The sequence below is a fragment of the Peromyscus leucopus genome, chromosome 15 (assembly GCF_004664715.2).
Source record: "Peromyscus leucopus breed LL Stock chromosome 15, UCI_PerLeu_2.1, whole genome shotgun sequence".
Lineage (NCBI taxonomy): Eukaryota > Metazoa > Chordata > Mammalia > Rodentia > Cricetidae > Peromyscus > Peromyscus leucopus.
In genome coordinates this window covers 27,332,043-27,359,787 of record NC_051076.1, presented here as the reverse complement: position 1 = coordinate 27,359,787, position 27,745 = coordinate 27,332,043, and the positions used below count along the sequence as shown (strand labels likewise).

Below are 27,745 nucleotides of genomic sequence, written 5' to 3'. Positions count from 1 at the left end.
GTTTTTCTCCATGCATGTGAGTCCACAGACTGGAGGAGAAGTCTGGGTCCCAAACCACACACCACAAAGTTCTCAACGATAGAACAGAAGGACGGCTGCTTCAGTTATCTCCAGGCTATTGCTGCTCTCAATATGAGTTCCATATCCACTCCAATCATATGCAGAGAAGTCGCCACATTGTACAGGGTTACCTTCTGGGAAGTATCCTCCTCCACCAATGCAGTGCTGGAAAACAAGAAGGAGAAAATAGCAATGAGAGGTCAGCTGGTGATATGGTTTGAATATGAAGCATCCTCCCCAAAAGTGATATGTACTGAAGACCTAGTGCCCACTGTAAGTAACATCCAGAGTCAGGGCTTTGGGGAAGGCATTGAACAGGAGGACCTACCTTCATCAATTAGTTAATCACTAAGGGAGTCACTATTTTGAACTGACTTTTGGGAGGTGGTAGAGCGGTATATGGGGTGGGGTCTGGTTAGAGGAAATAGATCACTGGGATGGGAAGTGTGGTGGTTGGGTGCACATGCTTACATGACATAAATGTACCTATGTTGTCACTGCCTAGGGGGGACAGCCTCCAAGGCAGCACAGGGTTTGAAAGAAATCCACAGTGTTAGTGTAAACTAAGACTTTGTTACCTGAGGGGTTTAGGGAAGGAAGACACTCATGCACTTTCCTGATGGATTCCTTCTTTATTCTCCTCACGTTATTCTCTTTTGTTCCCTTTCCCTCCACCACTTAAATACCCACCAGAATCTTTCAGGCAAGACAGAAATCATAACGAGGTTACATTCCAATTCTTAAGTGAATGATTATAGGTAAAGACATGATTGAAAAGAGTCATCCCAACAACTCACATGCAATATATCTAAGTAGCCTGTCATGAGCAAGAAAGGAGCAAATTTTCTCAGCCAAACCTTTTGTTGACATGGTATAATTGTAGTTATAAAGAAAGAATTAATTATTTTATTATCTACCTTGAGAGATAATCTTATAAGGAATTTTTAAGGAATCATAAACCTAAACTGCCGAAGGGACCCAGAGAACGAGAAAATTGTGTATTTATAACCTATACTTTTGAGTGTAACATCCACTTTGACCTTATGCCCTAAATTCTCACAGACAGTGGGAAGGGAATTCAAACTAAGTAATGACTAAGTGAGCATTTTGAACTAACACCCTGTAATCAGGAGTCATAAATTTTGGATCCTCTTTGTGTCCCATAAGTGCCTAGAGAGTTCTGGGTCTTAGACAAAGAGACACTTGGGATATTGAACATCTTCTACTTCAGGCTCAGGTCAACATTTCTGAGCTACTTAAATCTTTTAGCATCAGTCAGCACTTTCTGAGAAAATGTGGTGCCATGATGCTTAAATCTTAAAATGCACTTTCTGCCCTATGTGTGACTCCAGACTACAAAAGAAACCCACAACTCCTGTTTTGGGGAATACAGAGTAAAATTGCTCTCTGTAATCCTGCTAATAATAATTCCTTTCCCACGATGCCTTCATGAATTCCTTAAGCACCACTTCCCAGAGGACACATGGTCCAGTTCCTTGTAGCTTGTGTCACCCTCTGACTTCAGTTAACCGACTGTTCACTGATGGCTCAAACTGTCAATCTGCAGTCCAGATGTTTCTTGAGCTAAAGATCTTAAATCATTCTGCCACTCGAATCACTATTTGGACATTTCAAGCTCCACATGAAAAACAAGGTTAGCTACAGCCATGTACCACTTAACAATGGGGATTTATTGTGATAAATTCATTGGCTGTTCTGACCACAGTGTAAACATCACAGGGTGTCCTCAAACAATCTAGAATCGTTATGATGTTTCTAGGCAGTACTACCATGTGAAACCACTGCCATCTAAGCAATCCATCACTGACCAAAGCACATGAGTGTAAATCCCTTCTTGACTCCAAACCAGGTCTTCATTAAGACATTGTAACTTAATAAATGCAGTTCAATGGCTTTGAACTGATATTTCCATGCCATAATCTCCCAAGTAGCAGAATATGTTCTGCCACACCATCCCAAAAATCAGGGAAGAAAAGAAATTAGATGGGCACTAAATTACAATTAAATAGGAACAAGAAATACTAGTGTGATATTACAGAGAAATATGATTATAGGCAATGATAGTATGTTGCAGAGTTTAAAAGAGGAAATCAATTGGAATGTTTCCATCACAAGGAAATGTGTGTTTGAGAGACAGACAGGCTTAACCTGATGTAAACATCGCATGATCTATTTGTGTATTGAATCATCGCAGTGTATTCTATTAATATGTAATTTTATGTTATTAGTTAAGTAAACTTAATTTTAATAAGATTTTTTAAATGGTATTCACTCACCCAAGTGAAAACCATAAGGTTATCCTAGATATTGCATCCTAGTCTATGTATTCAACTGGTCTCAAATTTTAAATTATCAGTGTTCACTGGCCGCATACACAGGTCCTGCTCTACTTCATGCTTTCATTTGGACCCTGGAAACCACCTTGTTTTGTGCTTAGTCTTTCCCCACTCAAAGTTGACTTTGTGCTATCAGTGTCATCTTAACACAAAGATGATGAAGTTAGTCTTCCCCTTTAAAATGTGTCGGTGGCTCCCATCATTTACATGCAGTACAAACTCACTAGAGTAATGTAAAGGTTTCTTCTTGATCTAGTTCCTGTTAACACTTCCTAAATCAGCTCTTGCCTCTACCCTACATCCATCCCTACACCAAAACTAAAACACAGCTTGCTGTCCCTCAATACCACTTGCTAACTGAAACACTGGAAAACTGGAATACGCTGTTTATTCACCCTCAATTGGTCTACACCATAAGCTTCTGTACATCTTCCAAGACTCAACTCAAAACTACCTCTCCTATAAACTGGGTGTGCTGTCACAGGCCTGTCATCCTAGCACTCATGAGGTAAAGACAGAAGGATCAGACGTTCAAGGACATCCTCACTATGCAGTGAGTTTAGAACCAACCTAAGATATATGAAACCTGTCTCAAAGACAAAAATCTTTTCCTGCAGTCAGTACTTAGCCATTCCCAGTGCTCAGTGTAGCCCCTAGCTATCATTTGTTTGTTTGCTTTGTATTTTGCTGTCTTTTGTTTAATGGCACTAGGAACCAAAACCCAGGGCCTTCTGTATGTTAGGCAAAAGTTTTACCACTAAGCCATACCCAAACTCCTTAGTTTATATTTCTATTGTACTTCAAACATATCAGATAACAATTACACATTTGTGTGAATGTCTAACCTACTAAGTGCTAGCAAGGTACTTGACATGGCATGTCTCCTGGGCCATTACAGTGTAGGTGCTCAACAAGCTATGCTAAACAGTAAGCGAATAACACACTGGCACCTGTGCACACTGCATTTCATATTCTTCAGACATGACTGAAAGGTGAATAGGAACCAGATTTTCACAAGGAGACCTTCCCTCTCATTATCTCCATCACTCTCCATCACAATCAGGGGGCCTCCTTGTCAGCAAAGCTTCCTTATCCTACCAGGAGAATGGATACTCTGATGTCCAAGGAATGAAATATCAAAAAGAGCCACCTGTGAGGGGCTCAGGACCCTTTTCTGAGACTGTTACTTTGAGGAGGTCTAGCTTCCAAGAGAATTTGTTATTCTTGGCAATCCCCACCTCATTCTGCCTTTTGCCACAAATTAGAAAAATAAATAAATAAATGTTGGAGCCTGCTGACAGTCAGCTGGGTAGCTGGGTAGAGGCATGCAGAATGAAGAAGACAGAAAAGAATCGAGAGGTGTGCTGGTCAATGCCAGACAGCCCCGAGTTTATTTCAGCCAGCTTATATTCAGTTTTGAAAGACAGAGGTAGAACAATGCACAGCATAGGCATTCAGCCACTATCTATCCTGCCTTGAGCCAACACGCAGACAGGTTTTTTTTTTTTTTTTTTTTTTTTTTTTTTTTTTTTTTTTCTCAATATACTTCTGGCTGGCATCAGAGACCTGGATCTAGCTAGATAGTGTGTTCCTTCTTGTGAGCTAGTCAGGACTTTCTCAAACCCTTGGAGCAAACAAGCCTGAACTCTATTGACTCAGAATAGATTTCAGATTCAAAATGGGGAAACTGAGTCAGTTGTGGGCTCCCACAAATAAACAGTAGAGTCTAATGATCCCAGGCTTAAGGGAGTATCAGGCACCTGCAGTGGAACTGAGTGCACCTCACCTTGCAATCAGTCTGCACAATGACCATTAACCACAGAAAGTGCCTGTGATAGGGAGGTGGAGAACCTGGGTGAGGTCTACCAGATGTCCACAACTCTTCTAGTAATCCTTCCTCACAATAAGCATCTGTACAAACCTTGGAAAGGATCATTTCACTCTGAAAGCTAAATCCTGGGTGGAGAATGACAATACCTGGGGACTCTCTGACAGTCTCAGCCTCCAAAGGCTTCCACAGACTTCCGGAATATAAGTGTCACCCTGACTCCAAGTAACTGAGTGCTTTATCCTAAATACTAAGCAAACAGCGATAGTGCATTAGAAGATGTAAAATGATTTTGATCTTCAACCATACAGGATATTTGTATCTAGACAGAAGTTCTGATCCCTGAGACCAAACTAGCTACAAGGTCACACTCTCACACACATGCTCACACTACCATGACAATCTCCCATGCTCAACACACACTGAAAAACTCAGTCTAACCACAGGCCCCCGTGGTCCCTAATAAGACTCATGAGTTTGGAGTTAGACAAATGGCTCAGCAGTTCAGAACACTTGTTGCTTTTGCAGAAGGATCCAAGTTCAGTTCCCAAGCACCCATGTCAGGCATGTTAAAACCCATGTAACTCCATTTCCAGGAAATCTAGCACCTACTTCTGGCATCCTAGGCTTCATTTACTCACATGCACATACCTAAACTCAATCAAAGAGGTATATATATTAAATAAAAATAAAAAATTATTAAAAAGTGACTCACAATTTCAGTATTGCATCCAGTGACCCTCATGCCAGGACACAAGGCATTTGCTGCTCCCTCATTATTAAACACTCTGAACTGAACAAATCCTGCAATAAATTCCTCTGAAAAGAAAAAGTAGAAAAAAGCATTCAAGGAAGGTTCTTGAAATCCTCATCTTGAGGTCAATGCAGAGATTATCAGCGCCAGGCACAGATTATAGGTCAACACATCAGAAACCCTGTGGAGTCTGACACTACCAAGTCCAATGGCTGAAACATCCCAACCACAAACATAGCTAACAGGAAGTTATTCCAAATCCCAGAGTCTAAGAGTGGGTCTTCAAACAGACCCCAGTCTGTGGAAGGCTGTATGAAGAAATTTAGTAGCCCAGGAAGATCACCCTGACAACCTCCAGTGGACCGTCACAGTAGGTAGCAAGTATTGACTCTGGTCCTATCACACTTTCCTTGTTCCCTTTAATTTTTAACTTTTATATGCCAAGAATAAAGAACAAGAGTTTTAAATTTACACAGTAGAGCTTCAACATCTATAAAGGGTATTTGTCACCTTTGATTTATTTTAAATAACATGATAGTCACCCCTCACAGTAGAAATAAAACTCTATTTTTTAAATTGTTTTACCCGATTTTGTTCTGTTTTTCTCCCCCTTGCACATGGGCCTGGCCTGTGTCTGAGAAACCACTGGATGATATCAATTTTGCTAGAATTGATTTTATAACCACATTTCTTCAGAGCAAATGCAGATCTCCTGCTGATACCCTGTGTTCTCAGGCAAGTTTTGGACCTTTAGTGATCCAATCTCCTAGGCTGTAAAATGGGTTAGTAGTAGTTGAGAGCCAAGGACAAGCAATTGAATGAAGTGAAACAAAACACATTCATAGAAGAGAAGCAGGCTGTAGTGCATGGTAAATGACAGTTTGTTGTTATAACTAAGTCCTGCACAGGGTTCCGAGGAGCACTGAAGACTCACTCTGGCCATTGGGTGAGTAATAAGAGGTTGCATTCTGAGCATCACCGAAGTCGTAGACCACAGGTATTGCTGGACCATTGTCAGTCCAACACTTCCCTGCTCCATATTTCACCGGGTAGTTCTACAAGGAACAAAAGAAGTCACTGGGTAAGGATGGCAGCATTGGCACTCACAGGAACACTGCCCTGCATGGAGAAGAACAGCATGTGTCCAGTAACAGATTGTTTCCAAACCAGTCAGATAAGAAAGAATCCTTTCCTTGGTCTGTGTCTCTTTGACCCTAGACTTTACCCTCCCTCTCTCTCTCCTCCCCTCCCCTTCCCTCCCTTCTCCTCTTCTTTTCTCTTCTCTCTACCTCCCTATACTTCTCTCCTCTCCTCTCTTTCCCGTATACCCATATCCATTTTCTTCTTTGGCTTACTACAATTAAATTAGGAAAACATGGAATAAAACTTGCCCAACTTCAAATATCTGTCTCTCTCTCCACATCCATGAAAAGCAGCCTCAGCCAGCAGTCTCCAGTACCTGGTACAGGCCAAACAGATTATGGCCCAGGTGCTGCAGGAAGCCACTGAAGGTGCGGTACCTCAGCAGGGAACTGTTCCTCCAATTGTGCAGGGGGCTCTTGTTGGGAACATGCCAGATACCCAGGTCCTCAGCCTGAATGTCGAAGTAGCCAGGGTTCTGGAAAGCAACCAACAATAAGCTTGGTCAGATCAGGAGGTTTCACTAAGTGAAAGACCCACATGTAGAGTCCTCAGCACAGTTTATCTCTGGGCTCCATTTGGACAGATGACCAGCCATGCTCTGATACTCCCATTTCTAAGGATCAAGTTCCCAGTGCTACTAGCTACTTACTAGAAATCCTACTTGGGAGGATGTTGAGATTCAAGATGAATATTTTCACTTCTTCAGCCCTATGTTGAAGGGCAACCTTCCAACCCCCTCCCTGGCATGCTTGGACTACACTCACATCCTCACCCTTTCCCAAGTGGCCACAGAGTGTACCAACCTTGTAGTCATCACTTGTGGCCCCCTCTGCAGACCCAAAGGTGTTGTAGTTGGCCCAGTTGCCATCTCCCTCTGGGTAGTCTATTCTGTTGCCTTGCTGACTGGACCAGCGATCGCCCACTGTGCACTTCCCGCCCATGCTGTTCTCATGCACACTGGCCACCAGGGTCCAGCCACCACCTGCAGTGGTCATGTCACAGAAGGTCTGGTAGATGACACCATTCTCCGTGCGGAGGAAATAGAGGCCATCTGTAGAGAGAACCAGTCCACAGTCCTGTGTGAAGCCTCATTGTCCTTCTCTGGCTAATGCCTCATTCCCTGAGTGTCCTGTCACAGGTGTCCCTGGGGATCTTCCTGTGTTCAGAAAGCCATGCTTCTGTGATTGAGGCTGAACATAGAATTATCCAAACTGACAGTGATTTATTTCTAAAGTTAAATATAAATATTATCAAAGGACTTTGCAACTCTACTTGGTATATACCCAAAGAACTGGGAACAGGGCCTCAGCTATGTACATTTATGTTTGTTATAGCTCTGGACCCAAGACTTGAAAGGAAGAAACAATCCAAGTATTTCTCTTCAGAAAAAAGAATAAGCAATATACTGTGTTGTCTAATATGCAGAATATATTGTGTACATTCCTATATATCCAATAGATCAAAAGGATGAAGTGAGCTGCAGAAATGGCTCTGTGGTTGAGACCAAGCACTGCTCTAGCAGAGGACTTGAGTTAGGTTCCCAGCACTCACACTTGTCAGTGTACAAGTTCCTGTCACTCCAGCTCCAGAGGACTAGATGCTCTCTTCTGGACTCTGTATGTACATACATATACATGTACACAATCCCACACACAGACATGTATATCTACACACAGTAATAATAATAATACTTAAATCTTTTTTTAAATATTTATTTTATTTATTCATTTATTATGTATACAGTGTTCTGTTTGCATGTCACGCCAGAAAAGGGCATCAGATCTCATTACAGATGGTTGTGAGCCATCATGTGGTTGCTGGGAATTGAACTCAGGACCTCTGGAAGAGCAGTCAGTGCTCTTAACCTCTGAGCCATCTCTCCAGCCCCACTTAAATCTTTTTAAAGTAATTAACTGTCCATAACACATATAAGCCTTGAAATATGCTAATGAAATAAGGTATATTACACATATGAGGTAAAAAGAATTGACAGATTCATAGAAGTAGGAAACAGAACAGCAGCTCACAGGGAGTACAGAATTTTGTTACTTCTTGGCTACAGATTTTGTGTAAGGAATGGAAACGTTCTGGAGATGGATAGTGGTGATCCATACCATTGTGAAATTTGTTCTTGACTCTGAAAACACTAAAAATTTATCAGTGGCAATTTTTATACACTATGTACATTTCATAACATTTTTTATATCAAAAAAGAAAAGCTATTCCAGATGACAAAAGCCTGATTTCCTAAGTGGGTTATTTGTTTGTATTTTTGAGACAGCGTCTCTCCAGGTTGCCTTGGAGCCTTCAATCCCCTGCTTTATGCTCCCAGTGTTAGGATTACAGAGAGGTCCTTAAATGCTTTGTCACTCACCTTGTGCTCCACTCATCTCCTGCTTGATTTCCTTGCAGCTTCTCAACAGAGAAGAAGACACAGGATTGGCCCATCTGTTGGTATCCACCTTTTCTTCAACTAGAGAAGATGCAGAGTTTCACTCTCATGTGACACTCAACCTCCTCTTATCGTCCATCCTAAACTCATCCCATGACTTCTCAAAGCCTCACTCTGAGAATCAACAAGATTTGTAACTAGGAAGAAAGACAAGAGATTTGAAGGCTTGGAGAACTTTGTGTCCAAAGTCCTGAAAAAGGGGAATATAGTGAAGTCCAGGTTTGCAGTAGAAGAAATGCAGGGAGCCTAATGTGCCTGAAGCATGGGTAGTGAGGTCGACAGTGCAGAGGCTTGACCAAGAGACCCTGGAATAAAAATCCTTGCAAACTAGCCTCAACTCTGCAATGTCCTCTGAGAACCCAGAAGGGTGGAAACAAACAAGAACTCTGGGGTCAGAGCTACTCAGGTGTAAGTAGCTCCATGTTTATAAGAGAAGTATCTTGGGATTTTATTTACTGTGTCTGAGCTTAAGTTTCCAAGTGCCTAATCCCAAGCTTATAAAGAAAATTATGTAGAGATCAAGTAAGATGTCATTTCTAGACTTTCGTTTTTCCTTAAAAATACTAAAAAGGCAGTAAAGAGGAATTACATATTTTAAAATAATGTTCTTGTAGACAGCCGAATTGAAGACAATATTCTCTGGATATGGAGAAGGTCATTCCCTTGGCAATGAAATTCCAAGACCTAAGCCCTAAGCATAAGGAGTGATTATGGCAGAATACAGTTGTTGCAGAAGTTCCTCTAGAGCTACACACAAGTACAGAATCTGGACCAGGACATACCTCCACAATCTATTGCCACTGGCCAATTCCTTTAAGAGGCACTCAGCACCCAGCCTACATATCTATAGTGGATGGACTAGGTTGTACTTACATGTCCAGGATATAACAAAAATAGTCCTTTATTTTTTCAGGAGTGAGAGGGCAGATAATTGGGAAGGGTTGTAAGGAGGAAAAGGAATGGGAAAACAATACAATTATAGTTAATTTCATTTTTTTAAAAGGCATGCTCGGACAAGCTGTGGTGACCCACATCTTTAATCCCAGCACTCAGGAGGCAGAGGCAGGTAGATCTCTGAGTCTGAGGTTAGCCTGCTCTTCAGAGTGAGTTCCAGGACAGCCAGGGCTACACAGAAAATCCCTGTGTCAAAAAACAACAAACAAACAACCTTGACAAAAGAATGATCTCTGGACATCAGAGACCCAGGTCCTAGAAGTACCCAGTCTAGTGTTGACTGACTATAAAGTTAGAGGTGACCTGAGAAATCTGGATCCCATAGCAAGACTCACCTGCACTGCAACTTCTGGTGGCCAGGATGATAAAGAGCAGGAAGCCAAGTCGGGTCATGGTCATCTAGGAAAAAAAAAAAAACAAGATTGAAGGTCAGTCTCTATCTAGACCATCTTTCCCATTATCCCTGTCTCTGCTCCTATCTAGTCCTACTTAAAGGCTCTTTCCTTTAAACTCCTCACATCTTTGGGTCTAAAGCAGACCTGAGCTGGAGTCCACTTTCCATATTCCATCAATAACAACTACCTTCCCCTCCATATCCTGCTAGAAACTCAGAGTTGCCACTTGAGTGGAGATGAGCCCCTCTCTCTGCAGAGTCTCTAGTGTGGTCCTGGTGAGGCTCTTGTCTTTTTATGGGAAGAGCCTGGTGGGAAAGTCCAGACCTTGCCAGTGTTCTCCTTTTCTGGCAGGATGCCATTGGAGGGGCAACTTTTTTTATTGCAGGAAATTTCTTTTTACAGTGATGATTAACGGAATTCAAAGTCCCTAAAAGACAAATATTAAAGGTCATATCCTAGTATTACCTTCAGGTTTGGAAATTTCATCAATCTGTGTATTTTCAAAAAAGAAATAGATGAGATTATAACATTTGACATTCATTTGTATTATTTTGTTTGTGTCCTTCTTGCAAGGTAGAAAACCCAAATATTTATAATTATCCTCATTTCATAAGAAAACTTTTTTTTTCCAGTTGGGGTGGGATACAATGTATAAAAATAGTACATTTCTTGTAGACCAGGCTCTCCTTAAACTCGCTGTTTAGGTGAAGATGTCCTTCAACTCCTGACTCTCTACCTCCCACCTCCCAAGTGCTGGGATTATAGGCACACACCATCAAACCTGACTATAAAAAAGAAAAATTTAACAACAAAATGGTAATGGAATCAATTGCCTTTTCCTCAGCATTAAAACATAAAGTACAAAGCTTTATTATGATTCTGACAATACTATAATTCTTTGGGAGTCATCTTTTGGTTAAGCTTATATTTTATATCTTTGCATGTTCCAAGGACTGTTTTACACAATAGAACTCAGATATATTGATAGAATAACGTAAAAAAGAGGCAGGTAGTTCAGCTAGTGGAATATTTGCCTTGTATACATGAACTATAGGTTCAATCCCTAGCATCATGTAAATTTGGTATAGTGGGGCATTTCTGAAATTTCTGCACTTGAGAAGTACAAGTAGGAGAATCAGAAGTTCAGGCTTATCCATTAATGCATAACCAGGTTGGAAAACAGCCTGTGGTACATAAGATTTCTGTCTCAAAACAAAAACAAAAACAAAAACAAACCCTGTTCACACACAAAGAAAATCTATACATCTTTTAATGGATAAGTTCAAGGCCATCTTTGTCTACATAGTGAGTTGGAAGTCACCCTGGGCTACAAGAATCTGTACTACCTTATTTTATTGGTTCCTAGATTGCTGCTGTAGCTTCAGCAGCTCAGGAATTGAAGGGGAGCTATGGAGTTGGTGGAATAATAACTCCATTGACCTTTCTACCTGAGGGAGTAAAACTCAATTGTGTGGGTCTGGCCAGTGTGGGCAAAACTTAATTCTCTGGGGACATCAAAAAGGGGACACACACACCCATTCATACACACACCTCATTAGGGTCTCTCTATCATCTTTTTACTTTTGCTTTCTTTATTTTTTAAACACCCTTTTTAGTATTCCCCACATCAAGTTCATTACAAAGAGGATTTTCCAGATAACCAAAACTTAAACAGTTACTAAATATTAGCAACCTTAGTGGTAAGAAAGTTAGCACTGGGATACTGCAGTGAAGCATGGGAACCACTGCCTTTGGAACAAAAGGCTTTTGTTGTGTGTACTGCACTTGAGTGCTAAGGAAAGGCATCATGCCAGTTGTGGTAGTGCACACCTGTGATACTATCAAAGTGGAAGCAGGAAGACCAAGATTTCAAGACCAGTCTTATCTATATAATAAATTTGAAGACAGTCTTATCTGCACAAGAACAGAGAGAGAGAGAGAGAGAGAGAGAGAGAGAGAGAGAGAGAGAGAGAGAGAGAGAGAGAGAGAGAGGCAGATCATGAAAACAGTGTGGCAGCTGCTTGCCGTTAGTAATATATTATTAAAGAGATGCCCTTATCTGGGTGTGGTGGGACATGCCTATTTTCTCAGGAGGCTTGAGCAAAAGGACTGAAAGTCTAAGGATAGCCTGAGTTACACATGGAGACCATATGTCAACAAAACAGGGAGGGAGGAAAGGAGGGAAGAAGGGCACGAGAGGAGGAGGAAGAGAAATAAGAGAAAGGAGAGAAGAGACAAAAGAAATAAATGCCCTTAAGAAAAGGAGGGTTTGAGAGATGTCTCAGTGGGAAAAGATAACTGCCTCCCTGGGATCCGCATTGTGGAAAGAGAGAACCAGTTCTCACAAGTTGTCCTCTGACTACCATTCATGTACTATGCCCTGTGCACACACACACATGCACACAAAATAAATATAGTAAAAATTTATAAGAAAAAATTCCCAAATTTCTTTTCTCTGCACCTTGACCAGTTGTGGGTCTCTATGCTAATGATCATCTACTGGAAATAGAGGTTTCTCTGGTTTGATAGATTGAGGATTGAGAGATACATTGATCGGTGGGTGTAAGATTAAGTCATCAGAATAGATAAGATCAAAAAGCACTGATGACAGCTTATGTTGGAGAGGATGTGGAGTAAAAGGAACACTTCTCCACTGTTGGTGGGAGTGCAATCTGTTTCAGCCACTTTGGAAATCAGTATGGTGGTTCCTCAGAAAAATGGGAATCAATCTACCTCAAGACCCAGCTATACCAATTTTGTGCATGTACCCAAAGGATGCTCAATTATACTACAAGAACACTTGCTCAGCTATATTCATAGCAGCATTATTCATAATAACCAGAATCTGGAAACAACCTAAATGCCCCTTACCAAAGAATGGATAAGGAAAATGTGGTGTATTTGCACAATGGATTATTATATATTAACCAAAAAGAGAAAAGCAGCCATGAATTTGTGGGGAAGGGGAGAAACGTGAGAGTCATGTAATCTCATGTAAATGATGTCATTGTAATCTCAAATTAAAAATAATAAATTTGAAAATAATGAAATAGAAAATAATCTATGTCCATTTGTCTGAATAATAGTAATAAGGTCTCCCCTAGGGTCCAGGACCTCTCTAACCACAGGTTATTAGCCCCAGTAATGATGACAAGTCTGAGTTTCATCTTGTGTAGCAGGCCTTAAATGCAATCAGAAATTATTGGTGACTGTTATGATGTTCATGCCACGATTACAACAGTGGAATGATTAACACATTAATGGGAGTTTCCTTGATTGCATTAATGGATGTGGGTAGCATTGTTCCCCATAACTTGGGCTCTGGACTTAAATAAAAAGGTGAACACCAAACATGTGTACATTGATTCATTTCTTTCTTCTTTCAACTGTGGATGTCATGTGACTAGCTGCTTCAATTTCCTGCCTTAACTTCCCACAATGATTGACTGTAACTTGGAATTGCAAGCTAAAATAACCCTTTTCTCCCCTAAGTTGTTTTTTGTTAGAGTATCTTCTTACAGCAAAATAAATGGAACTGAGACACTGGGGGAGGGCCTTTATGAATCTAGTCAATTTCATGAATATCCTGAGTCTTGTAAGTTGTTTACTTCTTGAGTCTTCTCAGCCTCCTTCCTCCTTCCAGAAAACATTGTTTCAATTCAGAGAAAATATCTACAGAACAATGGAAAACATAGATGTAATTTAAGATATGGGACGAGGACTGGAGAAGTGATTTAGTGTTTAAGAGCATGTAACTCTCTTCCAGAGGACTCAAGTTTGATTCCCAGCACTCTTGTCAGGTGACTCACTGCTGCCCGTAACTCCAGTTCCAGGGAATCCAATGCCTCTAGCCTCTGTGGCACCAGCTGGGGACCAAGAATTCAGCACACAAGCCTGTAGTAGACATTCCATATCTAAGCACAATGTTTTGTTCCCCCACCTAAAGAGTCAGAATTCTGGGCTAGAGCATCCAATTGTTCAAATACAGGCCATCTGCCAGTATTATGGATGGCCAGAAGAGTATGAGGAAGGATCATCCCTTTAGTTTCCCAGCATCTGGGTCTCTGCCTCCCTCCAAGACTAGGAAGCACAGGAGATATTTCTCCAAAGTCGGCATTTGCACTTGGGATACATGGTTCTGGAATCTACTCTTAGCAACCCCATTATCACTCAGAGGTTTCTTAGGAGTAGACCAGGTCCATTGCATGGGGCTGAACAAAAGAAAAACAATGGAGTTTTATTTCTGTTGGGAGGGGTGACTGCTATGTTGTTTAATACAAATCCAAATGTTGCATCTACCCTTTATAAATGCTAAGCTTGTGCTATATAATTCAAAGTTCTTCTAATTTATTCTTGGGAGGTAAGGCTTTAAAGAAAAGTTAGCAAGGTAAATGTGAACAGGACAAGAATGGACGCTGTTGCTAATTGCTGTTACAAGCCCTTGGAGATACTCAGTAGAGACACCTTGCTGTATCATATATTTCTCCATTCAAACTCTGGCAGATGGGGACCTCTTTTTCAAGGACTGGTTATGGCGGTCTGTAAGGTGGGAATAGGTGAGTCTCCCCCAATGGGTCTGATATTTTAGACTGTATGTCCTGAACCTGTTACCACCAAACTCAGGGTGACAGCTATTTGTGGCATTTTCCTTGAATGCTGTTTTCTGTCTCTTATTTTCAGGTGAATTCACTGCAGGATACATCCAGTTCAGATGTTTAACAATGAGGGAGCAGCCAACGCCTTGTGTGTTGGGATGAGGGTCACTGGATGTAACACTGAGCATGTGAGTCTGTGTAGTGTCCAAAGAGGCTCATGAATAAGACTGAGATTGTCAGTGTGTATCTGTGTATATTGAGTGTGGGAGACTATCGTATTAGTGTGTGTATGGGTATGAGAGTGTGACCTTTCCTTGTACCTTTTTTGGTCTAGATACAGAAATCCTGTCTTGTTGAAAATTATAGTCCACATTATACTTCTAATGCCCTGTTGCTGTTTGCTTATATTTTAGGATAAAACTATCAGTTACCTGGAGTCAAGGTGACACTTATATTCAGGAGCTCTATGATAAGTAACAGTCATTTACCATCCACTGTAGTCTACTTTTCTACTATGAATGTTTGTGTTTTATTTCACTTCATTTGCATGATAACCCTTGAGCTCTGAACTATCACTAATCCATTTTACAGATTTGGAGACTGGAACACTTAAGGGCCAGGAACTTGCCTGAGAGCACAGGGCATCATCAGGAGAGTCTGTATTTGCAGTAGGGAAACTTGCCTATAGAATTAAATCCTAGCAACCCTGTTATCATCCAGTGGTTTCTCAGGAACAGGCCAGATTGTAGATGTAACAGTCTTATTAAATAAGAAACACAGAGCCAAATGCAGAGTTAAAAGCCCAAGAGGTCAGAGCAGTAGCTAAGAGCTGAGACTTAAAACCGCCTTCTTACCCTTCCTGACACTGCTGTCCTTCCCCTCAGCAAGAGACCTACTTCCTGTGTATCTGTCTTTTTATTGACTTTCTGTTCTGCCTTCTCTCTGTTCTGCCTTGGTGTAAACCAAACCACATGACCTCTTCATCACTGCCTGTCTATACAGACCTCTAGGTCTCTATGGTTGGTATTGAGATTAAAGGTGTATGTCTCCATGCTGGCTGTATCCTTGAACACAGAGTTCTGTCTGTCATGTGATTGGTATTAAAGGTGTGCGTTACCACCGCCTGGCTTCTGCTATGGCTTGCTATTAGCTCTGACCCCCAGGCAACTATATTTATTAACATACAAATAAAATCACATTTCAGTACAAATAGAATATCACCATACCAGATCCAATGTGCAAGGGATAGAACAACAGAAAAACAACAACAACAATAAACAATCCCTCCTCTTTTTCACCTATTGGACTCCTGGAGCTCCACCTGGGGCCTGGCCGTGGATCTCTGCATCTGCTTCCATCATTCATTGGTTGAGATTTCTAGCAGGACAGTTAGGGTGTTTGCCCATCCTGTCACCAGAGTAGGTAAGTTCGGGCTTTCTCTCAAACATGCCAACAGTCTATTGTGGGGGTATCTTTGTGGATTTCTGGGGACCTCTTTAGTACTTTGCTTCTTCCTATTCTCATGTGGTCTTCATTTATCATGGTCTCTTTTTCCTTGTTCTCCCTCTCTGTTCTTCATCCAGCTGGGGTCTCCCACTCGCCTGAGCTCGCTTTCCCTCGACCCTTGCCCTTCATTACTCCCCCCCCCCCCCACACGTCCAGTTTGCTCATGTAGATCTCATCCATTTCTCTGTCATTGGGCGATCCCTGTGTCTTTCTTAGGGTCCTGTTTTCTAGGTAGCCTCCCTGGAGTTGTGAGTAGGAGTCTAGTCATCCTTTGTTTTACATCTAGTGAGAACTATTGAGACCAAGATTGGAAGAAGCACAGGATGAATAGTCAAACTAGTGGAAACACATGAACTATGAACCAATAGCTGAGGAGCCCCCAACTGGTTTAGGCTCTCTGGATAAGTGAGACAGTTGATGAGCTTGAACTGTTTGGGAGGCACCCAGGCAGTGGGACCGGGACCTGTCCTTAGTGCATGAGCTGGCTGTTTGGAACCTGAAGCCTATGAAGGGACACTTTGTTCAGCCTGGGAGGAGGGGATTGGACCTGCCTGGACTGAATCTACCAGGTTGAGCTGAATCCCCAGGGAAGTCCTTGGCCTGGAGGAAATGGGAATTGGGGGTGGATTGGGGGTAGGGGGGGATGGCGTGGGAGGAGGGAGGACAGAGGAATCTGTGGCTGATATGTAATATTAAATCAAATTATAAAAAATATAAAATAAAAAGCAAAACAAAAACCAAAGAACAACCCCAAAACAGGGTAAAACAACAGAAAAAATGGAGTTTAATTTCTGTTGTGAGGGGTGACTATAGTGCTATTAATTATAAATCCAAAGATGGAACATATCCTTCATAGATGTTGAGCCTGTGCTGTGTAATTTAAAACTCTTGTTCTTTATTCTTGGCTATAAAAGTTTAAAATTAATGGGGACAAGGGAACTGTATTAGGACCAGAGCATTTACTTGCTACCTACTATGATGGTCCATTGGAGGTTGTCAGTGTGATCTTCCCAGGTTACTAAATTTCTTCAAACAAGCCTCCTGTAGACTAGGGTCTTTTTGAAGACTCATTCTGGACTCTGAGATTTGGAAAAAGCTCCTGTTATCTATCTTTGTGGTTGGGATGTTTCAGGCATTGGTCATGATAGTGTCAGACTCCACCCAGTTTTTCTAATGTCTTGAACTAGAATCTGTGCCTGGCACTGACAATCTCTGCATTGACCTCACGGCAAGGATTCTAGAATCTGCCTTGAATGCTGTTTTCTACCTTTTCTTTTCAGAGGAATTCACTGCAGGGGTTGTTTAGTTCAGGGTGTTTAATAATGAGAAAGCTGCCACTGCCATGTGTCCTGGCATGAGGGTCACTGGATGTAATCTGAAATTTGAGTCTTTTTAAAAATATTTTAAAAAATTTTATATTATGTATATACCTGTGTGATTGTGTGCAGGTATGTGCATATGAGTACAGGTAACCTTGGAAGCCAAAAGAGGGTGTTAGATTCCCTGGAAATGGAGTTACATGTGGTTTTGACATGCCTGCCATGGGTGCTTGGGAACTGAACTTGGATTCTTCAAAAGCAGCAAGTGTTCTGAACTGCTGAGCCATTTCTCTAACTCCAAACTCATGAGTCTTATTAGGGACCACGGGGGCCTGTGGTTAGACTGAGTTTTTCAGTGTGTGTTGAGCATGGGAGACTGTCATGGTAGTGTGAGCATGTGTGTGAGTGAGTGTGACCTTTCCTTATAGCTGGCATGGTCTTAGGGATCAGAACTTCTGTCTAGATAAAATATGCTATCTGGTTGAAGACCAAAGTCAATGTTATATCTCCTAATGCACTGTCGCTGTTTGCTTAGTATTTAGTATAAAGCACTCAGTTACTTGGAGTCAGGGTGACACTTATATTCAGAAAGTCTGTGGAAGCCTTTGGGGCTGAGATTGTAAAAGAGTCCCCAGGTATTGTCATTCTCCACCCATGGTTTAGCTTTCAGAGTAAAATGATCCTTCCCAGGGTTTGTACAGACGCTTATTGTGTGGAAGGATTAGCGAAAGAGTTTTGAACATCTGGTAGACCTCATCCAGTCTCTCCACCTCCTGATCACAGGCACTTTCTGTGGTTAGAGGTCATTGTGTAGACTGATTGGGAGGGGAGGTGTACTCAGTTCCACTGCAGCTGCCTGATACTCCCTTAACCTGGAATCATTAGACCCTTTTGTTTATTTATTTATTTTTCTAGTTTGTGGCAAAAGGCAGGAAGAGGTGGGGATTGCCAAGAATAACAAATTCCCTTCGAAGCCAGACCTCCTCAAAGTAACAGTCTCAGAAAAGGGTCCTGAGCCCCTCACAGGTGGCCCTTTTTGATATTTCATTTCTTGGTCATCAGAGTGTCCATTCTCCTGATAGGATGAGAAGCTTTGCTGACAAGGAGGTCCCCTGATTGTGATGGAAAGTGATGGAGATAATGAAAGGGAAGGTCTCCTTGTGAAAATCTGGTTCCTATTCACCTTTCAGTCATGTCTGAAGAATATGAAATGCAGTGTGCACAGGTCCAATATGTTATTCGCTTACTGTTTAGCATAGCTTGTTGAGCACCTACACTGTAATGGTACAGGAGACATGCCATGCCAAGTACCTTGCTAGCACTTAGTAGGTTATACTTTCACACAAATGTGTAATTGTTATCTGATATGATTGAAGTATAATAGAAATATAAACTAAGGAGCTTGGGTATGGCTTAGTGGTAAAACATTTACCTAACATGCAGAAGGACCTGGGTTTTGGTTCCTAGTGCCATCAAGCAAAAGACAGCAAAGTAAAAACCAACCAAACAAAAAATAACCAGGGGCTACATTGAACATTGGGAATGGCAGAGTACTGACTGCAGGAAAGGATTTTTGTTTTTGAGACTGGTCTCATGTATTTTAGGTTGGTTCTAAACTCACTGTGTAGTGAGGATGTCCTTGAACTTCTGGTCCTCTTGCCTTTAGCTTCCTAGTGCTAGGATGACAGGCATGTGACATTACACTCGGTTTATAGGAGAGGTAGTTTTGAGTTGTGTCTTGGGAGGTGGATAGAAGCTTATGGTGCAGACAAATTTAGGGTAAGTGAACAGTGTATTCCAGTTTTCCAGTGTTTCAGGTAAGTTGTGGTATTGAGGAAGAGCAAGCTGTGTTTTAGTTTTGGTGTAGGGATGGATGTAGGGTAGAGGCAAGTGTAGCTTGAGTTTTCCTGCCTTGCCCACAGTCAGGACCAATCTTTGTCACCCACCAGTCCCACAGCCGCTCAGACCCAAACAAGTAAACACAGAGACTTATATTGCTTACAAACTGTATGACCGTGGCAGGCTTCTTGCTAACTGTTCTTATAGCTTAAATTAGTCCATTTCTATAAATCTATACCTTGCCACGTGGCTGGTGGCTTACTGGCGTCTTCACATGCTGCTGGTCATGGCGGCGGCTGCAGTGTCTCTCCTCAGCCTTCTGCTTCCCAGAATTCTCCTCTCTCCTTGTTCCACCTACTTCCTGCCTGGCCACTGACCAATCAGTGTTTTATTTATTGACCAATCAGAGCAATTTGACATACAGACCGTCCCACAGCAAGCAAGAGCTTATTTAGGAAGTGTTAACAGGAACAAGATCAAGAAGAAACTTTTACATTACTCTAGTGAGTTTGTACTGCATGTAAATGATGGGAGCCAGCGACACATTTTAAATAGGAAGACTAACTTCATCATCTTTGTGTTAAGATGACACTGATAGCACAAAGTCAACTTTGAGTGGGGAAAGACTAAGCACAAAGCAAGGTGGTTTCCAGGGTCCAAATGAAAGCATGAGGTAGAGCAGTACCTGTGTATGCGGCCAGTGAACACTGATGATTTAAAATTTATGACCAGACAAATACATAGAACGGGAAGAGATATCTAGGATAACCTTTATGCTTCTCACTTGAGTGAGTAAACATCATTTAAAACATCTTATTAAAATTAAATTTACTTAACTAATAACATAAATGTATAAATTAATAGAATGCTCTGTGACTGGTCAATACATGAATAGATCATGCAGTGTTTACATCAGGTTAAGCCTGTCTGTCTCTCAAACATGCATTTCCTTGTGGTGGAAACATTCCAATTGATTTCCTCTAACTTTTGAAGTCTGCAACATACTATCATTGCCTATAATCATATTTCTTTGTAATAGCACACTAGTAATTCTTGGTGTGACAGAACATATTCTGCTACTTGGGAGGTTATGACATGGAAACAGCAAGTTCAAAGTCAATGAATATCATTTATTAAGTCACAATGTGTGAATGAAGACAATGTTTGGAATCAAGAAGGGATTTACACTCATATGCTGCTACATGCTTTGGTCAGTGATGGATTGCTTAGATGGCAGTGGTTTCATGTGGTGGTACTGCTTAGAAACATCATTGTGATTCTAGACTGTTTGAGGACACCCTGTGCTGTTTACACTGTGGTCAGAACAGCCAATGAATTTATCACAATAAATGCTCATTGTTAAGTGGCACATGGCTGTAACTAACTGTGGTTGTATTGTGTTCCCCAAAATATTGTGTACTCTAATAAATTTATCTGGGGTCAGAGAACAGACAGCCACTAGATACAAAGGCTAGAAAATGGTGGCACTCACACCTTTAATCCTAGCATTCCAGAGATAGAAATCCCTCTGGATCTCTGTGAGTTCAAGGCCACATTGGAAATAGCCAAGCATGGTGACACACGCCTTTAATCCCAGAAAGCCAGCCTTTAATCCCAGGGAGTGGTGGTAGAAAGCAAAAAGATATATAAGGCGTGAGGACCAGAAACTAGAAGATTTTGGCTGGTTAAGCATTCAGGCTTTTGAGCAGCAATTCAGCTGAGACCCATTCCGGATGAGGACTCAGAGGCCTCCAGTCTGAGGAGATAAGAACAGCTGAGGATCCGGCGAGGTGAGATAGCTGTGGCTTGTTCTGTCTCTCTGATCTACCAGCATGGACCCCAATAACTGGTCTCAGGTTTGATTTTATTAATAAGAACTTTTAAGATTCCTGCTACAACTAACCTTGTTTTTCATGTGGAGCTTGAAATGTCCAAATAGTGATTTGAATGTCTTTAGCTCAAGAAACATCTGGACTGTAGATAGATAGTTTCAACAATCAGTGAATAGTCAGTTAACTGAAGGCAGAGGCATGGCACAAGCTACAAGGAACTGGAACATGTGTCCCCTCTGGGAAGTGGTGCTTAAGAAATTCATGAAGGAAAAGTCTAGCCAGGGAACCTGATAACAGAGATTCATAGAAGTAAGGAAGAGACAGTGATGGTACTAAAGCCAATGAACGGATGTTTTATGGATCAAACAGAATGATACCACCAATGGAGAGTCTGAGGAGGGACTAAGAGTTCACTCAGTTTGGCTTTTAAGGTGTGTCTGAGCCCATCAGCTGTAATAGCCAGCCTTCTGCCTCTCTGATTCATACACAAGAGAAAGAGGTTAAGAGGGGGAAAGTCTTGTTTAGTTTCATTCTTTCAGAGATTTTAGCTTGTGGTCAGTTGGTTCCATTGTTGTTAGATCTATGGTGAGACAGAAACATTTACAGGAAGGGCATATCAGAGCAGTGTGGCTTAGTGAATGGTGGCCAGGAAGCTGAGAAACAGCATGAAAGGCCAAGGCAAGTCACCTTCAAAATCATGCTTCTTTGTGGGTGAAAAGATGGCGTAGTGGGTAAAGAACTTGAGGTGCATGTCTGGTAATCTGAGTTCATATCTCTGGAACCCATACAATACCTGCACACAGTAGTAAGGGTATCTGTAATTCCAGTGTCCCCCAGAGAGGGATGGGAGATAGGCAGGGCACCCTTCCAAATCTCTTAGATCAGCTAACATGGTTAACACAGTGGTAAAGAGAACCTGTCTCAAACAAGGTGGAAAGTCAAGGACCAACAACACCTGGAGATTATCCTCTAATTCTGCTTCCACAGAGGTACATTTGTGTCACAAAGCACATGGCCCCCTCTTGCCTGACACATTACACTTCCTTTCCCAGTTATCTAGCTCCTCTAACCAGATGTCCAACCCCGTCCATAGATTTACCACCTTCCAATAGTCAGTTCAAAATTGTGAACCCATTAATGATTAGCCAGTTGATGAAGGCAGGGTTCTTATATTCAAGCCTTCCCCAAAGTCCTGCCTCTGGATGTTACTTACACTGGGGACCAGGTCTTCAGTGTATAATACCTTTGGGGAAGACACTTCATATCTGGACCATATCACCAACTGACATCTCATTGCTATTTCCTCTCTTCCTTCTTTTCCAGCACTGCATTGGTGGAGGAGGATTCTTCCCAGAAGGTAACCCTCAGCAGTGTGGGGACTTCTCTGCATTTGATTGGAATGGATATGGAACTCACATTGGATACAGCAGTAGCCGGGAGATAACTGAAGCAGCCGTGCTTCTGTTCTATCGTTGAGAACTTTGTGGTGTGGGACCCAGACTTCTTCTCCAGTGTGTGGCCTCACAGAAAACTTACCTAGTAACTAGAATGCTAATGACACAGGAAAGGAGAATAAATCATGTTCATTACAGGCTTGGTGTCTTCGTGAATCCCTTTTGTACAGGGATGAGAGATTTCAAAAGAGTTTCTGCTGCCCTGGTTTGTTGTTCTTCAGCTATCAGGACTGAATCCTGATTTAGCAATAGTCTTTTTAAAAAAATTGATTCTTTTCGGTCTGGAGAGATGGCTTAGTGGTTAAGAGCACTGGCTGCTCTTCCAAAGGTCCTGCATTCAATTCCCCAAACCCATCTCTAATGATATCTGGTGCCCTCTTCTGGCCTGCAGGCAATCATGCAGGCAGAACACTGCATATATAAAAAATAAATACATGTTTTTAAAAAAAGGAAAAAATTGATTCTTCTCTCAGATATTACATCCTGACATCGGCCTCCCCTCCCTCCTCTCCTCTCAGTCCCTCCCTTATCCCCTCTCCCCCAGATCCACTCCTCCTCCATTTCCCTTCAGTTTTTTTTGTTTGTTTGATTTTGTTTTTAGAGACAGGGTTTCTGTGTAGCTTTGTGCCTTTTCTGAAACTCATTTTGTAGACCAGGGTGGCCTCAAACTCATAGAGATTCACCTGCCTCTGCCTCCTGAGTGCTGGGACTAAAGGCGTGTGCCACCACCACGCACCTCATTTCCCTTCAGAAAAGGACAGGCTTACCAGGGCTATAGACCAAACATGGCATATCAAGTTACAATAAGACTAGGCACATCCCCTCATATTAAGGCTGGCAACTCAGTAGGAGGAAGAGGGTGCTAAGAGCAGGCCAAAGAGTTAGAGACAACCTCAACTCCTACTTTATTAGTTCTACAAGGAGACCAAGCTATGCAACCATAACATATGTAGAGGACCTAGGTCACACCCATATTAGATCCCTGATTAGTTCTGTCTCTGTGAGCCCCTATGAGTCCTGGTTAGTTGATTCTGTGGGCCATGTTCTTGTGGTGTTTTTGACCACTCTGGCTCCTACAATCCTTCCTCCCCATCTAGCACAGGATTCCCCAAGCTTTACCTAATGTTCATCTGTGTGTCTCTGCATCTGCTCTCATCAGTTGCTGGATGGAGCCTCTCTGATGATGATTATGTTAGGCTCTAGTCTACAAGTATAGCAGAATATCATTAGGAATCATTTCATTGACTCCCTCCCAGTCACCTTTGGTTCTATCCTTGGTCTCTGGGTTATCTAGACTCTGGTTCCTTGCCCTCCAGACATTTTTCAGGCATGGGCTTCCTCTCATGGCCTGGGTTGCAAGTTGGACCAGCCATTGGTTGGCCACTCCCAGAAATTCTGTACCACCTGTATTCCAGCACATCTTGTAGCCAGGACAAATTATAGTTCTAAGGTTATGTAGCTAGGTTGGTGTCCCAATCCTTCCACTGGAAGACTTGCCTGGTTACAGAAGATTGAGAGTTCAGGATCCTTATTATCTATTCCGAGGCATTTTCACTTGGGCCACTGTCTTAGGGTTTCAATTGCTGTGAAGAGACACTGTGCCCTGTTGTTTTTCTTGGACACAGAGGCTGTGCATTAATCTGCTGCTGTTTTAGCCAGCAAATGTGGTTCTTTAGTCATTGTCCTACTTCCATGGCAGTGGCCCAGCCATTCAGGTCACTGCCTGGTGGGAATTGCAACTTGTTGACCTTCTCTCTTTGCTGGCATCTCTGAAAGAGCAAGTCCTTCCATTCTGCCAAAACAAAAGAACTCACCCTACACTAAGTTCCTCCCTATTACTTCCTGTGCATCTCTCTATCATCCTCCAGACACCCTATCCCTCTCTATGATTACTTTCTGTCAGCTAATTGCTAACTAGGCCTCCTGACCTAAGGTTGATTTTGTTTAATTATGCAAACTCAGGATTCACAGTGTGTTTGAACATCCCACAACAATGACAATAGCAACTCTTATAAAGGAAAAGATTTAATTGGGTAGTTGCTTACATTTTCAGAGGTTGAGTCCATTATCATCATGGTGGAGAGTATGGCAGTGTGCAGGTGGACATGGTACTGGAGAAGTAGCTCAGAGTCCTACATTTTGCAGGCAGCAGGAAGAGGACTGACTATCACACTAAGTGAAGCTTAGGAAAGAGACTTCAAAGCCTGCCCCCACAGTGACACACTTCTCCCAACAAAGCCACTCCCTTTGAGGGTCATTTGCTTTCAAACTGCCAAGGTCACCATTGTAGATTCCAGGGAGTTTCCACTGCACCTGGTTTCTACCTTGCCTGAAATGGCTCCAATTCCAGGCATCTCTCCCAGTAGTCTCCCTCCACCCTTCAACCAGGTTCCTCCTGTTCCCACTCCTAGTGCACTCTTGAAATCAATTCTTTGTGTTTTCCTGAGACAGGATTTCTCTGTGTAATAGCCCCTGCTGTTTTGGAAATTTCTTTATTGACCAGGGTCAAACTCACAGAAATTTACCTACCTCTGTCTACCGAGTGCTGGGATTAAAGGTGTGTGTCCCTACACCGACTACACAAAATCTATTCTATTTTCCCTTTTTAGAGAGATCCATGTGTTCCTTTGAGCCCTCCTTGTTACTTAGCTTCTCTTAGTTTTTGGATTGTAGCCTGATTATCCTTTACTTTACAGCTAATATTCATCTATAAGTGAGTGCATACCATGTTTGTCTTATTGGGTCTGGGTTACCTCACTCAGGATGATTTTTTTTTAGAGTTCCATCCATTTGCCTGCAAATTTCGTGATTTTTAAAAAAAAAAGCTGACTAATACTCCATTGTATAAAAGTATATGTTCTTTATTCTTTGGTTGAGGGATATCCAGAATGTTCTCAGTTTCTGGCTATTATGAATAAAGCTGCTATGAACATAGTTGAGCAAGTATCCTTGTGGTAGGATGGAGTGTCCTTTCGGTACATACCTGAGAGTGTCATAGCTGGGTCTTAGGGTGGGTGGATTCCAAATAATCTCAGAAGCCACCATAATTGATTTCCAAAGCAGTTGTACAAGTTTGCGCTTCCACTGGTAATTGAGGAGTGTTCCTCTTGCTCCATGTCCTTGCCAGCATGAGCTGTCACTTGTGTTTTTAATCTTAGCCATTCTGATAGGTGTAAGATGGAATCTCAGCATTATCTTGATTTGCATTTTTCTGATAGCTAAGGATATTAAACATTTCTTAAAATGTTTCTCAGCCATTTGATATTCCTCTTGAGAATTCTCTATTTAGACCTCTACACCATTTTAAAATTGTATTATTTAGATTTTTAATGTGTAGTTTCTTGAGTTCCCAAATGTTTCTTGAGTACTTTATATATTTTGGATATTACCTGTGAGATGTGGAGCTGGTGAAAATCTTTTCTGATTCTATAGGCTGCCATTTTGTTCTATTGACCATCCTTTGCCTTACAGAAGCTTTTCAGTTTTATGAAGTCCATTTATTAATTGCTGATCTTAATGCCTGTGCTACTGATGTTCTATTCGGGAAGTTGTTTCTTGTACCAATGTGTTCAAGGCTGTTCCCCACTTTCTCTTCTATTAGGTTCAGTGTATCTGGTTTTATGTTGAGGTCTTTGATCCACTTGGACTTGAGTTTTGTGCAGGGTGATAAGTGTGGATCTATTTGCATTCTTTTACATACTGACATCCAGTTAGACCAGCATCATTTGTTGATGAATTTTTATTTTTTCCATGGTATACTTCTGGCTTCTTTGTAAAAAATCTGGTGTCCTTAGGTGTGTGGATTAATGTTTGGGTCTTTGATATGATTCCATTGATCAATATATCTGTTTTTATGGCAATATCATGTGGTTTTTTTTTTACTATGTCTCTGTAGTAAAGTTTGAAATCAGAGATGGTGATATCTCTGGGAGTTCTTTTATTGTACAGGACTGTTTTAGCTATTCTGAATTTTTGTTTTTCCATAAGAAGCTGAGTATTGTCCTTTCAAGGTCTTTAAAGAATTGTGATGGGATTTTGATGGGGATTGTGCTGATTCTTAGAGTTCTTTGGTAAGATGGCCCCTGTTTCTTGAGTACTGGTATTAAAGGCATATACTGCTACTGGTGGTTCTAAGCTTTAAAACTTTGCTGGGTTGGATCTTGCCCTGATGTTACCATTCCCTTTATCCCATTTCTTAATCTTTTAATCTCCTTGAACACAGGATTTAGCTCCATTCCACTTCCTGGTTCTCATCTTCTCCTCAAATTGTACATTTTGTATTTTTCCTTTATTAGCCTGCTTCCTTTTTTTTTTTTTTTAATATTACAAATCTCTCACCCACAGTCCTGTAGCCTTTTAAAAAGTGGTTCCACAGAGGTTTAATATAATTTATAACTGCTTGGCCATTAGCTCAGGCTTATTACTGACTAGCTTTTACACTTAACCCATAATTCTCATCTATGTTTAGCTTCATGGCTTAGTACCTTTTCTCAGCTCTGCCTTACCATCTTCCTTCCTCTGTATCTGGCCCAGGAACCTTTTTTTCCCCCTTGTACTAGCGAAAGCTAAATCCACCAATCAGCATACATGGCAGCTTGGAGAAGCCTCTGTATACTGTGGCAGGTATCCGCCATCGTGCATTCAAGCCTATATGCTATGAACTCACCATACTGTAGCTCAAGTCCACATGCCACAGTGTCTCTGTAGCTTGTTGTCTCTGTATCTTGGCCCATATGAGACAATGAGTAGAAAGCTGTTTTTGGCTCCATTATTGTGTGTTTAGAAGCCCCTTTTAAACTTTTAGGCCTTATGGAAATTCGAGAGACCCACGTTGGTATGCCAAATGTAGTCCAAAGTTTTCCTGTGTCCCACCTGGCCCGCAGTTGGGACAAATCTCTCACCCACAGTCCTGCAACCTTTTTATAAAATAATCACACTGAGGCTTAATATTATTTATAACTGTTTGGCCATTAACTCAGGCTTATTCCTGACTATCTCTTATACCTAAATTAACCATAACTCTTATTTATGTTTAGCCACATGGCTTAGTACTTTTTCTCAGTTCTGCCTTTTCATCTTGCTTCCTCTGTGTCTGGCTGGCGACTCCTGACTCTGTTTTCCCTCTTCTCAGCATTCTTTTAGTCTGCTCACCCTGCCTATACTTCCTGCCTGACTACTGGTCAATCAGTGTTTTATTAAACCGGTGTACAAAAGCATTATCTCATAGCAGTTGTGAGTTGCCTGAAGTAAGTGCTGG

The 27,745-nt window shown here is 41.6% G+C and overlaps 2 protein-coding genes and 1 long non-coding RNA gene across 5 annotated transcripts in view; 1 reads left to right on the top strand and 2 right to left on the bottom strand.

The window, feature by feature from the left end:
* LOC114687756 (intelectin-1a-like) overlaps positions 1 to 27,745 on the bottom strand; it is an 87,678-nt gene that overhangs the window by 43,278 nt on the left and 16,655 nt on the right. The window lies entirely within an intron of this gene.
* Positions 15 to 9,941, bottom strand: LOC114688564 (intelectin-1a-like). The gene is made up of 7 exons (XM_028863142.2): positions 9,884 to 9,941; positions 8,517 to 8,615; positions 6,946 to 7,193; positions 6,459 to 6,617; positions 5,934 to 6,054; positions 4,961 to 5,064; positions 15 to 225 (listed from the first exon to the last, which is right to left on the bottom strand). Exons 1-7 carry the CDS (start codon positions 9,939 to 9,941, stop codon positions 73 to 75), a joined length of 942 nt encoding a protein of 313 aa, XP_028718975.1. The 3' UTR covers positions 15 to 72.
* LOC119089154 lies at positions 14,686 to 22,395 on the top strand. The gene is made up of 2 exons (XR_005093004.1): positions 14,686 to 14,726; positions 22,358 to 22,395. It is a non-coding gene; the product is annotated as an uncharacterized LOC119089154 (long non-coding RNA).

Coding starts and splice junctions, on each gene's coding strand:
- LOC114688564 (XM_028863142.2), bottom strand. CDS start 9,941: ATGACCCGACTTGGCTTCCTGCTCTTTATCATCCTGGCCACCAGAAGT. Junction 7,194..8,516: donor GGAGATGAGTGGAGCACAAG/GTGAGTGACAAA, acceptor TTCTCTCTACAG/ATGGCCTCTATTTCCTCCGC. Junction 6,618..6,945: donor CCACAAGTGATGACTACAAG/GTTGGTACACTC, acceptor GTTGCTTTCCAG/AACCCTGGCTACTTCGACAT.